Raw genomic sequence first — 13,347 nt, 5'->3', positions numbered from 1 at the left:
GGTATACAAAGTTCCAAATTTTATGCCACGTGCTACCACCATAGCACCCTTCACAATCTTCCACAAACTCTTCTCAAACTTTGTTGCATAACCTGTGCTATCCAACTGACTAATAGAGATCAGGTTCTTCTTGAGACTAGGAATATATATGACATTCTTTAATGTCCACTGATTTCCTGCCGTAGTTTTTATGCAGACATCCTCTTTTCCTTCGATCTTCAAATTTTTGTTGTCGACAAGATACATCTTCTTGAAATTTCCAGACTTCAAATTTCTAAACAACTCTTTATTTGGAGACAAATGAACAGATGCACCTGAATAAAAAATCCAGGATTCAATCGGACTGTCCACGCTGAGAATTAAGGCATCCCCAATGTCTTCTGCTGAATTTATAGAATCATCGTCATCCTCTTATTTGTGATTATACTTCCTCTTTGTACAATCTACCCGAAAGTGACATTTTTCTCCACAACTTCAATACTTTACGTTTGGTTTGTTTGGAGATTTTCCTCGGTTTCTTGATTTTGATCGCCCATTGTCTAGGCCCTTTGATTTGCTTCTTCCCCTTCGATCAACATTGAGAGCATTGCCGGATAAATTTTTGATTTCCCGTTTGCGAATACTTTCGCTAAGAACTACATCTCAAATATCATTGAACTTCAGCTTATCAAATCCTCGTGAACTACTGATCGCAGCAACAGTATCCCACGACCCAGGTAAAGATGACATCAAAATCAATGCCTTAATTTCATCTTCGAAATTGATATCCATTGAACTCAGTTGACTTGTAATCATATTGAATTTGTTTATATGACCAGCAACAGATCCACCTTCTGACATTTATAGATTAAACAGTCTCCGCATCAAATACACCTTGTTCATAGCCAACGGTTTCTCGTACATATTCGACAGCGCCTTCAACAAATCTAACGTTGTCTTCTCCTTGATGATATTGAATGCCACATTTTTGGACAGCGTCAACCGGATCAACCCTAAGGCCAGACGATCCTTGAGCTTCCACTGCTCCGTGGTCATAGTATTCGGCTTCACCCTCAATAGGGGTTCGTGAAGATCTTTCTAGTACAGATAATCTTCAATCTGCATTTTCCAGAAACCGAAATCGAATCCATCAAACTTTTCAATTTCAATCTTTGAAATTTCCATCTTCTCAAATCGTCGTGAATTTCGCCTCGCTCTGATACCAATTGTTAGGATCGATACCAGTTGTTAGCTCTGATACCAATTGTTAGGATCGTTCAACAACGCACACACTCGATCAAAATGAACACAAAGAACAAAAGGGAGAAAATTCAAGGAGGAATATTGGCTAAAGAGTTTTATTAATGATGACACTTCAAGCATGTACAACAAGATAGATAAAATACAGAGAATGGAAAAAAATGGGCTTTGAGAGCACGGGCTAATAGGGTATATATATGGTTTTAGTTTCCTAATATAACTTTCAAAGATCTAAACCTACGAGTTATAATGTAACAAATATATCTCTATCAAATTTTTACTAAATATCTAACCTATATATGTCTATCCGATCTTTACGAAATATCTCTCAAATATATATCTACCAGATCTAAGCATCAGGCTCCATATCCTAACAAGCGATTATGGGCTGTGGGTCTTGGGCGGTTGCAGGATGGGATGGCTTAGGATGCTGGTTGGGCTGCGGGTATCCGATTCAGGTCCGATCCGAATCTGATGGATCCTTTCTTCTTCGCTCGGTTTCCTACGCAATTTTTCGATTATGTTTCTCTCTCCTTCCCGCGACTATTCCAAGCGGACTTCCTCGGATGATTGATCTTCAAAGTTCTCAAAGGTTCAAATTTTTCGATTTTGTTGATGCCAACCTGCCCACATCAGTTGAAAACTTCTGCTATGGTCACCTTGCATGCAGCAGCATAAAGTTTCAATTAAATAGAAATTAAGTTTTAAAGTATACTTAATCCTAAATTAATTAATTTATATTGAGAAGTGATTACACTCATTCAATTAACTTATTTTTTAATTCAACCCTATTAAATGTAATTAGTTTCTCTATTAATTATATTTGATATAAATATTAATTAATTTCTATCAAATTGCAATTAATCAAGGAGTCAGATCATATCACTAATTGAATTAGTTAAATCATATAATTAAATTAGGTCTACATTTAACTTACCTTCGTTAAAAAAAAAAAAAAAAACTAAAAAAAGAAAGAAAATAACTATGAATAATAATAAAAATAAAAATATTATTATTATTATATTGAAGATAGAGAATCTTAATGAAGAAGATTAAATTAGAATCGTTGGATATGGATTGGCAGAGACAGGTGGGGCGGTTGTTTTCTGCTCATGGAAGGGCACAATGGAACCAGCTACCCGCGACGGAGCAGGCGCGGTTGAAAGCGCGGTAAGGTGTGAGAACCGCAGCGGTGGCGGCGGTAGAGGCGGAGTTGCCAAAAACATGGACCGGAAAGATCAGGTTGTTCCTACATTATTAAACAATGTTATTAGTGGTTATTTTATTTGATTTATTGTTTTTAAATTTTTAATTTAAACAAACCTAGCTAGTCGTAATTAACCTAACTTCGAGTAATATGTTTAGTTTGAGTTGAGTTGGGTTGAGAGATTTTTTTTTATCCAATTCCAAAAGTTTGGATTAGTTGAATTGATAACCCAGATCCAAACTTTTCACAAACACAATTCAACCAGTTCTTGGATTTTTTTTTTAAGTTTTTTTAATTTTTTTTATTTATTTACGCTTTATAATTATTCTATATAATTTTAATCAAAAATATTAAAAGTTTACTTACATCAAACAAACCAATCTATAATTATTAAAAAAAAAAATTATCAACCACAGTCTAACAAAAATATTAGAAAAAATGGTGTAATTTTTTTAAAAAAATTGTAATTTTAAAAAAAATAATAAAAATACCTATAAAAATGGAAAGAAGTAAGGAAAATATAAGGGAAAAAAAATGGTGTAATGGTAAGTAAGGAAATATAAGAAAAAAAATATATAAAAAAAATGGTATAATGGTGTAATTTTTTTTAAAAAAATAAAAATACCCTATCATAAAAGAAAGCAAAAGATAAATTAAGTCGAACGGGAGCATGGAGTATTTTAATAAATATAGATTGCCACACCGACCTTAAAATACAACAGAGTTCTCAATGTTACTTATAAGGTTTATTCGATTTTGGGTCAACTCGAGTTTTTATCTTATGAATCGGAAATTGAACCAAGTCATTTCGGGTTCAGAAAAAACAATCCAATCCAACCCAACCCAACCCAACCGACTAATCCAACCCAACCTAACCCCTATAATTCGGGTTGGGTTGGTTCGGGTTATCGGATTGGGTGTACACGCCTAGGGAGTATTTAGAAATCTCCAACTTATTAGGTTATGGAGTCTAATATTTACTTAGTTATTCAATAGTATACATTATAAAGACTATATAGTAAATCTCCATCCTACAAGCATGTCACCTGCACCTGGAACCGTCCAACTCGATCGTGAAAGGCGTGTGGGAGCACATGCAAGGTGCTTTTCAATTTTTTCGGTCTCTATTAGCTTGTTTTTCGTCTTGGTTTTAATATTGACTCTAATTTATCTTGAATCAAAACCTACCCGCCAATTTTTAAGAAATTTGGAGCTTAACAAGCGGAAACGGAAGCTAAGGAGGACACACTTTATCTAGACAAGTAATTACACGAACTTTAGGCAAGTTATTGAGTATTTTTTATACTCATCCCCTTTTCTTTTTCAAGTATTTGTCGAAGTGAGTAGGTATTTGGAACTGAATCGCCACATGGGAGTGTTGACCGAAGGTACCAATGTTAATTTGTATTCTTTTCTTTTGGTTTTCGCACCCGTTTCATGCTTGTAAATAACTAAAACAATACCTATTTTGTATTTTGTCGATTCTAATTTTGGTTTTGTCCATGGTATTGTATGATTTTAAACCGTACCAAATTTTATAGTATTTTATGCATTTTTAATGGTTTGTTTTATTTTACTTTTTTTTCTTTTCTTTTCTTTGCAGTTTGATTTTTTGAAGTCCGGAAAATTGGGTCCTAACAATACTTTTGATCTAATTTAACCTTGTGAGTTTATCTTTGGCCTAAACTAATCAAACGTGCTAATAAATAAATTCACATTTAATGATCTTCCATTAAACATATGTCTTTTAACTTTGAATCATATTCATATAATCTTAATCATGGGAGAGTAACCCCGTCATTCGAAATTCTTATCGCATTGGGTTTGATCCTAGTAGACCATCTCATATACATGTAGGGAGCGACCCTATCATGTAGGGTACAATCCTACAGGATCATCTTATATACAGGTAAGAAATGACCTTGCACAGATGTTCATATCATTAAGGCACAATCCTAGTAGAAACTTGTACATAAAGTGAGTGACCCCATATGTATTATCGTCTCACGTAGAGCACGAACCGAGCACAAGCATAGTAGAATCATAGCATATATTATCATTTAGAGCATGATCCAAGTAGAATCATATGTGAATTCATATCACTCAGGGCATGACCTTGTAGCTACCATCATCGGTACATATACGACATTAACAATCTTGATAGTTCAATTCTAGAATTAGGTTGTAGTAAAATAATAATAATCAAGAGTGGAGCGACTCTATAACACTCATGTGGACCATTGCTCTAATCTAGATAAGTTCACTACTATGGAGTAGTTGGTGAGCTCATATTAGTCCCTCTCTTAAGCCTTGTTATGTAATCTTACATAACCTATCATAACCACTTCTCCTCTCTCAATTACCCATACACATCAGACTTAAATAATATTACAATTATCTTAAATAATAAGAGAGTGAATTAGTCTAATAATCAAGCTAATCTAACTAGATCGAATTAGATGGTTCAATTAAACCGAACGGGTCTAATTAAATATATTAATTTAGGTGGACAAAATTGCCAACCTAAATTAATAAAAAAATATTCCTTATACCACCTAAATTTCTAAAAATGTAATTAAAGTTTTAATAATATTTTTAAATTAAAAAATGTCAAAAATAATTTTAAATTAAAACAATTCTAAAAATATAATTTTAAATGATTAATATTTTATTTATAAAATATCCTTAAAATTTCAAAAATAAAAATAAAAATAAAAATACCCTTTAACTTTCAAAATTCTCTTTATTTATAGTTCTCATCCTCTATCAATATCAAATACTAGGCGGTATGCTAAGGAGAACGTTGTGCCATAAAGAGCGGTAGATACTGAGTGGTATGCTAGTAAAAACGATGTGTCTCAAGGGGGTAGAGACTGGGCGGTATGCTAGTGAAAATGTTGTGTCGGTTAGAACTGGATGGCATATCAGCAAAAACGTTGGAGAGGGAAATTGCAAAGCTGATGACGGTGCGTAACAGGCCAAACGGACAATACTACTTTACCTTAAATTAATTAATTTATAGTGTGAACTCGTTACACTAATTCTTATTTGATTATTTTAGTAAATTGCGAATAATGTATAATATTAATTTAACTTATAACAACTTAGCAATTAATTAATCAAAGAAGTTAGATCATATCAATCAATAATGGGAAGCAGTGAAATCATATCATTAAAATTATTCTTATACTCAGATCTACATTTGAGTTAAGTTTTCAAAAATTAATGTGTATTTAAACCATGAATTAAACACTAAAATACACCCTTTCAAGTAATTAAAGACCAAATAGATTTAAAAAAAAAAATAAAAACCAATTAAATTGGTGTATTTTCTTTGTTAGAAAGTAAATTATAACAAATTTTAAAAATTAATACGTTATTTTAAGGAATAGAGGGACAGATATTTTTTTAATGAAAGTAACAAAGCTAAAAAAACTACTACTCTTAATAATAATAATAATAATAATAATAATAATAATACTATTATTATATTATTATATTATTATATTTATTATAATTGGTAACTTTCCAATTTATAAGTTACAGAGCAACCATTACAGAGCTTTAACCATATCCATTTCCATGGAAGATTTGAAGCCACGACCTGCTAATTCCTCCCCCCTCACTCCCATCGGCTTCCTTGAGAGAGCCGCCACCATCTACGCCGACTCTCCGTCAATCATCTACGGCAACACCACCTACACCTGGTCCGACACCCACCGTCGATGCCTTCAACTCGCCTCTTCCCTTTCATCCATCGGCATCCAGAGAGGCCACGTCGTCTCCGTCATCTCTCCCAACACTCCCCCCATGTACGAACTCCACTTCGCCGTTCCGATGACCGGCGCCATTCTCAACACTATCAATACCCGTCTGGATGCTCGAACCATCTCCATCCTCCTCTGCCATGGCGAATCAAAACTCATATTTGTCGATCATGCCTTTTGTAATCTAATCCATAATGCCTTGGACTTGTTCCCGCCGGAGATATACCGTCCAATGCTCGTCCTCATTGCCGATGACGCTGCAGCAGAGGAATCATCGTCCTCTGTTTTGATTGAAGGGAATTTTGTGGATTCGTACGAGGGAATGATTCGGAAAGGGGATTCAGAGTTCCAGTGGATTCGGCCGGCGAGTGAATGGGATCCAATCGTTCTTAATTACACCTCTGGAACCACTTCCTCGCCGAAGGGAGTGGTTCACTGTCACAGAGGAAGTTTTATAGTAACTCTGGATATGCTTCTGGAATGGGGAGTTCCAAAGCAATCGGTTTATTTATGGACATTACCCATGTTTCATGCTAATGGGTGGAGTTTCAGTTGGGGAATGGCCGCCGTCGGCGGCACAAATATATGCATTAGAAAATTCGATGCGGTATTGGTTTATTCCCTAATTCGCCGCCATCACGTGACACACTTATGTGGAGCTCCGGTGGTGTTGAATATGTTAACCATGTTAAGCACTGTCATAAGCCCTATTCTATTTTTAGGGTTGTTAGTTTATATTTGAGTGACCTATTCTCAAGGTCTTGCTAGGCTTGTTAGCTTATATTTAGATGACCTATTCTAGGCTTGTTAGTTTATATTTAGGTTTAGCAGAAGGCTATATAATGCCATTCTTTCTGCTGTTGAAATCATCAAGTTTTCTGTGCAAATTGTATGCCTTGAGTAAATTTAGTGTTGTGAGTAAATTTAGTGTTGTGAGTAAATTTAGTGTTGTGAGTACATTTGTTCCGCTTTCGGCGCACAACAAGTGGTATCAGAGCTAGGTTGTGGTATTTTGGGGTATTGTGAAAGCTTGGGCATCATCGACCATTAGACGTGCTCACAATCGTGGTTATTCTCTTGAAAATCAATTTTCAAGAATTGTGTTTTTGAGTTTCATCCAGATTAATTATTGCAAATGGCAGAACCATCACGACGTGGATCGAGAGTGTGGAGTTCCAATCTTGAAGTAGAGAAATTTGATGGAACCAATAATTTTGGTGTTTGGCGAGGCGAAGTTAGCGATTTGTTGGTCATGCAAGACCTCGATGTCTCTCTCCAAGAGGAAATGCCTGAAGACATGACAGAAGCAGAATGGACGAAATTAAATCGGCAAGCCTGTGGAATTATTCGATCCTGTCTTGGCAAGGATCAGAAATATCCATTTATGAAGGTTACCATGGCGAAAGAATTATGGGACAAGCTTGAAGCGAAATATATGAAGAAGAGTGTGGAAAATAAACTCTATTTGAAGAAGAAACTCTTCCGTTTTGATTACAAGGAAGGCATCTCAATGGCTGAGCATTTGGATGATTTTAACAAAATCATCACTGATTTGCTCAATCTTGATGTTAAGATTGATGACGAGGACAAGGCGTTGTTGTTATTAAACTCCTTGCCGGAATCCTACGAGTTTTTAGTAACGACCCTACTACATGGAATCACTAATATTGATTTTGAAGATGTTTCAAATGCCTTAATAAACAATGAGATGCGAAAGAAAGAAAAGGAGACGTATCAAAGCTCTAGCTCAAATGTTCTCACTGCTCATGGAAGGACTTCCAATTGGAAAAAGAACGAATGTGGAGAGTCTCGATTAAAGTCGAGAGGTAGATCTGATAATTGGAGAAAACTTGATAAAAATGAGTGTGCATATTGTCGACAGAAAGGCCATTGGAAAAAGGATTGTCCGATCTTAAAAGAGAAGGGGTCGAAGTCCAATGTGGTTAGAGATGACGACACTGATACAGATGATGCCTTGACAATCTCCCTATCAGTCAGCCAAACCAGTGAATGGATTCTTGATTCTGGGTGCTCCTATCATATGTGTCCCAACAAAGAGATGTTTTTGGACTTCAAGGAGTTCAATGGTGGAGTTGTCTATATGGGAAATGATAGTACTTGTAAGATAATGGGAATCGGCTCAGTACAAATCAAGATGTTTGATGGGGTTATACGAAAACTCAAAGATGTGAGGTATGTCCCTGACTTGAAGAAAAATTTGATTTCACTTGGCGTTTTGGATGCGAGTGGTTATCGCATCATTTTGGAAGGAGGGAATTTGAAAGTAGCTCGTGGAGCTTTGGTGGCAATTACAGGAACTAGAAGAGGTAGCATATACTACCTCAACGGAACCACAATAATTGGGCATGCTGCTGTGGCAAGTTCGAAAGAACAAGACATATCGAAATTATGGCACATGCGACTCGGGCATGCTGGTGAGAAGGCGCTTCAGACACTGGTGAACCAAGGAGTCCTTAAGGGTGCCACAACTGGAAGAATTGATTTCTGTGAACATTGTATATTTGGCAAACAAAAAAATGTGAAGTTTGGTACAACTATACACCAAACAAAGGGCATTTTGGATTATGTTCACACTGATGTATGGGGTCCCACAAAGAATGTCTCATTGGGAGGAAAGAGGTGGTTCGTCACCTTTATTGATGACTACTCGAAGAGAGTTTGGATGTATCCCATGAGGCACAAAAACGAGGTTCTCCAAATCTTCCTAGAGTGGAAGAAAATGGTAGAGAATCAGACGGACAAGAAAATCAAAAGGCTGAGATCAGACAACGGGGGAGAATATACTTATGATCCATTCCTTAAAGTATGCCGAGATGAAGGGATCGTTCGACACTTCACTGTTCCTGGTAAGCCACAACAAAATGGAGTTGCTGAGAGAATGAACCAGACATTAATAGAGAAGGTTCGATGCATATTGTCTCAAGCAGGATTGAGTAAGGCATTTTGGGCTGAGGCTCTCAGTTATGCAGTTCACTTGGTGAATCGTTTACCTGTTTCTGGAAACGGTGGGAGAACTCCGCTTGAGGTATGGTCAGGTAGTCCTGTTAGTGATTATGATAAATTGCATGTGTTTGGGTGTCCTGCTTATTATCATGTGACAGACTCAAAGCTGGATCCTAGAGCAAAAAAGCCAAGTTTATGGGCTTTAGCAAAGGTGTGAAGGGCTATAGGTTATGGTGTCCAGAAACAAGTAAGATTGTTAATAGTCGAGATGTGACATTCGATGAGTCTGGAATGTTTTTGCAGAAAATTGAAAATAATGACGAGACATTGAAGCAGGTGGAGAAGGTGGTGTTCTCTCCTGATGTGGTTGCTCCTACTGAAGAACCTATTGACCAGGTAAATAATAACTTTGATGTCTTAGAACAGAAAGAGCAAAGTCTTGAGGAGCAAAGCCTTGTAAATGAAAGAGTGGAGGAACCTGAGTCAATCGCCAAGAATAGACCACGAAGGGTAATTCGAAAACCTGCAAGGTTTGATGATACGATAGCATATGCTTTCTCTTTGATTGATGGAGTTCCTAACAGTTACAAAGATGCTATTCAGAGCCCGGATAGCTTACACTGGCAAGAGGCTGTGAATCAGGAGATAGCATCATTGGAGATAAATCAAACTTGGGATTTGGTACAACTTCCAAAAGGTAAGAAGGAAATTGGTTGTAAATGGGTTTTTGCAAAAAAGGAAGACCCTTTTGGTATACGTTATAAGGCTCGACTTGTGGCTAAAGGCTACGCACAAAAGGAAGGTATTGATTACAATGAAATTTTCTCACCTGTGGTAAAACATTCTTCGATTCGAATTTTGTTGGCTTTGGTTGCTCAATTTAATCTTGAGCTTGCACAACTCGATGTAAAAACTGCTTTTTTGCATGGAGATTTGGAAGAAGAAATATATATGACGCAACCAGTTGGTTTCCGAGTAGTTGGACAGCAACATTTAGTATGCAGATTGAAGAAATCTTTGTATGGGCTGAAGCAATCCCCTCGCCAATGGTATAAAAGGTTTGATCATTTCATGGTAGAGCATATGTATACTCATAGTCAATTTGACCATTGTGTGTATTATAGATGTCTCGATGATGGATCGTTTATCTACTTGCTCTTATATGTTGATGATATGTTAATTGCTTCAAAGAGACAGGTGGAGATTGATAAACTCAAAGATGAGCTTTCTAAAACATTTGAAATGAAAGACTTAGGCAATGCAAAGAAAATACTTGGAATGGAGATAGAGCGAGATCGGAAAAAAGGTACAGTCTGGTTGACTCAGTCTCAATATCTACGCAAGGTATTGTCAAGATTTAGTTTGAATAATTCAACCAAACCTGTTAGTACTCCACTTGCTCCTCATTTCAAGCTTAGTGCTTCCATGTGTCCAAGTTCTGACGATGACAAAAGATATATGGAGAACATTCCTTATACAAATGCTGTTGGTGCGTTGATGTATGCTATGGTGTGTACTCGACCTGATCTTTCACACGCAGTAAGCATGGTGAGTCGTTATATGCATAATCCTGGTAAAGAGCATTGGCAGGCTGTAAAATGGATTCTTAGGTACATTCTTGGCACTATTGATGTTGGTATTAAGTTTCAAAAACAAGAAATGTTTAATCTTGACAATCGTGTAGCTGGTTTTGTGGATTCTGATTATGCTGGTGATTTGGATAAGCGACGATCCACCACGGGTTATTTATTTACTATGGCTGGTGGACCTGTTTGTTGGCGCTCAACATTGCAGTCTACTGTTGCATTGTCTACCACTGAAGCAGAGTATATGGCGGTAACGGAAGCTTTTAAAGAAGCTATTTGGATGCATGGTTTGATCAATGACTTGGGTATTTTGCAGGGACATATAGATGTATTTTGTGATAGCCAGAGCGCTATTTGCTTGTCAAAAAATCAAGTCCATCATGCTCGTACAAAACACATTGATGTCCGTTTTCACTTTATTCGAGAAATCATTAGCAAAGGGGATATTCGTTTACTAAAAATTGGAACTGCTGATAACCCTGCTGATATGTTGACAAAGGTGATCGCTCGTGAAAAGTTCTGCCATTGTTTGGATCTCATCAACGTCGGAAGGAAGGAGTAGTGTGTTGATGTGGTAGCAACCAAATTCGTTATCAACTTGGAAATCTTATGACAAGGTGGAGATTGTTAAGCACTGTCATAAGCCCTATTCTATTTTTAGGGTTGTTAGTTTATATTTGAGTGACCTATTCTCAAGGTCTTGCTAGGCTTGTTAGCTTATATTTAGATGACCTATTCTAGGCTTGTTAGTTTATATTTAGGTTTAGCAGAAGGCTATATAATGCCATTCTTTCTGCTGTTGAAATCATCAAGTTTTCTGTGCAAATTGTATGCCTTGAGTAAATTTAGTGTTGTGAGTAAATTTAGTGTTGTGAGTACATTTGTTCCGCTTTCGGCGCACAACAAACCAACTCTCCAGACATCCGACCACTTGATTGGCCGGTTAAAATTCTCACTGCCGGAGCGCCGGTGCCTGCGACAATTCTGTTCCGTATTGAATCATTGGGGTTCGATGTTACTCATGGATATGGCCTGACAGAAACAGGGGGGACTGTTGTTTGTTGCTCGTGGAAGGCAGAGTGGGACCAACTACCGGCGGTGGAGAGGGCGCGGCTTAAGTCGCGGCAGGGGGTGAGGACGGTGGCGACTCCGGCAGTGGATGTGGTGGATTTAGAGACTGGGGAGAGTGTGGCAAGAGATGGAGTATCGATGGGAGAGATTGTTTTGAGAGTTGGGTCGCTGATGCTTGGGTATTTTAAAGATTTAGAAGCGACGGCGAAGTCGATGACCGAGGATGGGTGGTTCCTTACCGGAGATGTTGGAGTGATGCATCCTGATGGGTATTTGGAGATTAAGGACCGGTCGAAGGATGTGATTATAAGTGGCGGAGAGAATTTGAGCAGCGTTGAGGTGGAGTCGGTTTTGTATGCGAATCCATCCGTGAATGAGGCGGCGGTGGTGGCACGACCACACGAGTTCTGGGGGGAGACGCCGTGTGCGTTTGTGAGCTTGAGAGAGGGATTGACTCAGCAGCGAACAGAGGAGGAGATTATTGAGTATTGCAGAGGGAAGCTGCCGCGGTTTATGGCGCCGAAGACGGTGGTGTTCATGACGGAGCTGCCGAAAACGTCGACCGGCAAGATCCAAAAGTATTTACTTAGGGAAATGGCTATGTCGATGGGCCCTACAAAGAGGAGTTCTAAAAAGAATTAATCAAATATCGTCACATTTATAATAAATGTTATTAATAAGTGGAGACAAAAACCACATACGGACAAAATAATAATAATAAATAAATAAATAAATAAATAAAGTTAACAAATAAACTTCCATGTGTGTGATATTCAAGTAATTGACTCTACTATTGGTTTAGTTGCACAAATTATATGATGTATGATGACACGTTTCCCGTACCCCTTTACATGTCATAATTATGATTGTTATGTTATACTATGCCAAATTTATAAGTTATGCTATAATGTGATTGTGCTATATTGTGGAGCCATTTTATGATAATGATAACCTAACCTCTATGCACCATGCCATACCATGTAAGCTATGATAAGTATGGAAGATTTGTTAGAAATTATGTATCCATGATTCCCAAGCCGTTATATTATTAATGAATGGAGGTTTGACTTACGTCATAAACTTACGCCATGATTTTAAGTTTGAGAGACCTTATGCATTTTTGTATGTCACGTGCATCAAGATAATTTCCCGTTATGATGAGCACGGACACGTACATTACAATATCTATGTGTATCATGATATTATTCAGACTTTTTTCCCTCCGTAGCTCCAGTAGCATGAGTGTGTGCTAGTTGAAGGACAGACCCAAGGGGAACACATACACCCGTCTGGTGGGTCCATGTGCATGTACGTGGGTAATGTGTAGAGAAGTATTATACATCTAGATTTAGCCCAAACTTGCCGTCAGACTTGAAATGTTTTTTATGAAATGATAAGCTCCAAGCATAATTGCATGTTATGATCCAGTAGTAAGGTTATTTATTGAGTATTTCTTATTTTCAAGTAAAAGTAAGACACATATGCACGGATGACGATGTCGTTGTGATGACAA

At 37.3% G+C, this 13,347-nt stretch overlaps 1 protein-coding gene across 1 annotated transcript; it reads left to right on the top strand.

Moving 5' to 3' along the window:
* The first annotated feature begins 6,003 nt into the window (after nucleotides 1–6,003).
* Nucleotides 6,004–12,503, top strand: LOC111487610 (probable acyl-activating enzyme 5, peroxisomal). Its single transcript, XM_023135071.1, has 2 exons — nucleotides 6,004–6,894; nucleotides 11,669–12,503. Exons 1-2 carry the CDS (start codon nucleotides 6,029–6,031, stop codon nucleotides 12,474–12,476), a joined length of 1,674 nt encoding a protein of 557 aa, XP_022990839.1. The 5' UTR covers nucleotides 6,004–6,028; the 3' UTR covers nucleotides 12,477–12,503.
* The last annotated feature ends 844 nt before the right edge of the window (nucleotides 12,504–13,347 follow it).

This window comes from Cucurbita maxima, unplaced genomic scaffold (genome assembly GCF_002738345.1).
Source record: "Cucurbita maxima cultivar Rimu unplaced genomic scaffold, Cmax_1.0 Cma_Scf00012, whole genome shotgun sequence".
Lineage (NCBI taxonomy): Eukaryota > Viridiplantae > Streptophyta > Magnoliopsida > Cucurbitales > Cucurbitaceae > Cucurbita > Cucurbita maxima.
The sequence above is the reverse complement of the archived record's forward strand: the minus strand, read 5'-3'. Positions and strand labels throughout refer to the sequence as shown.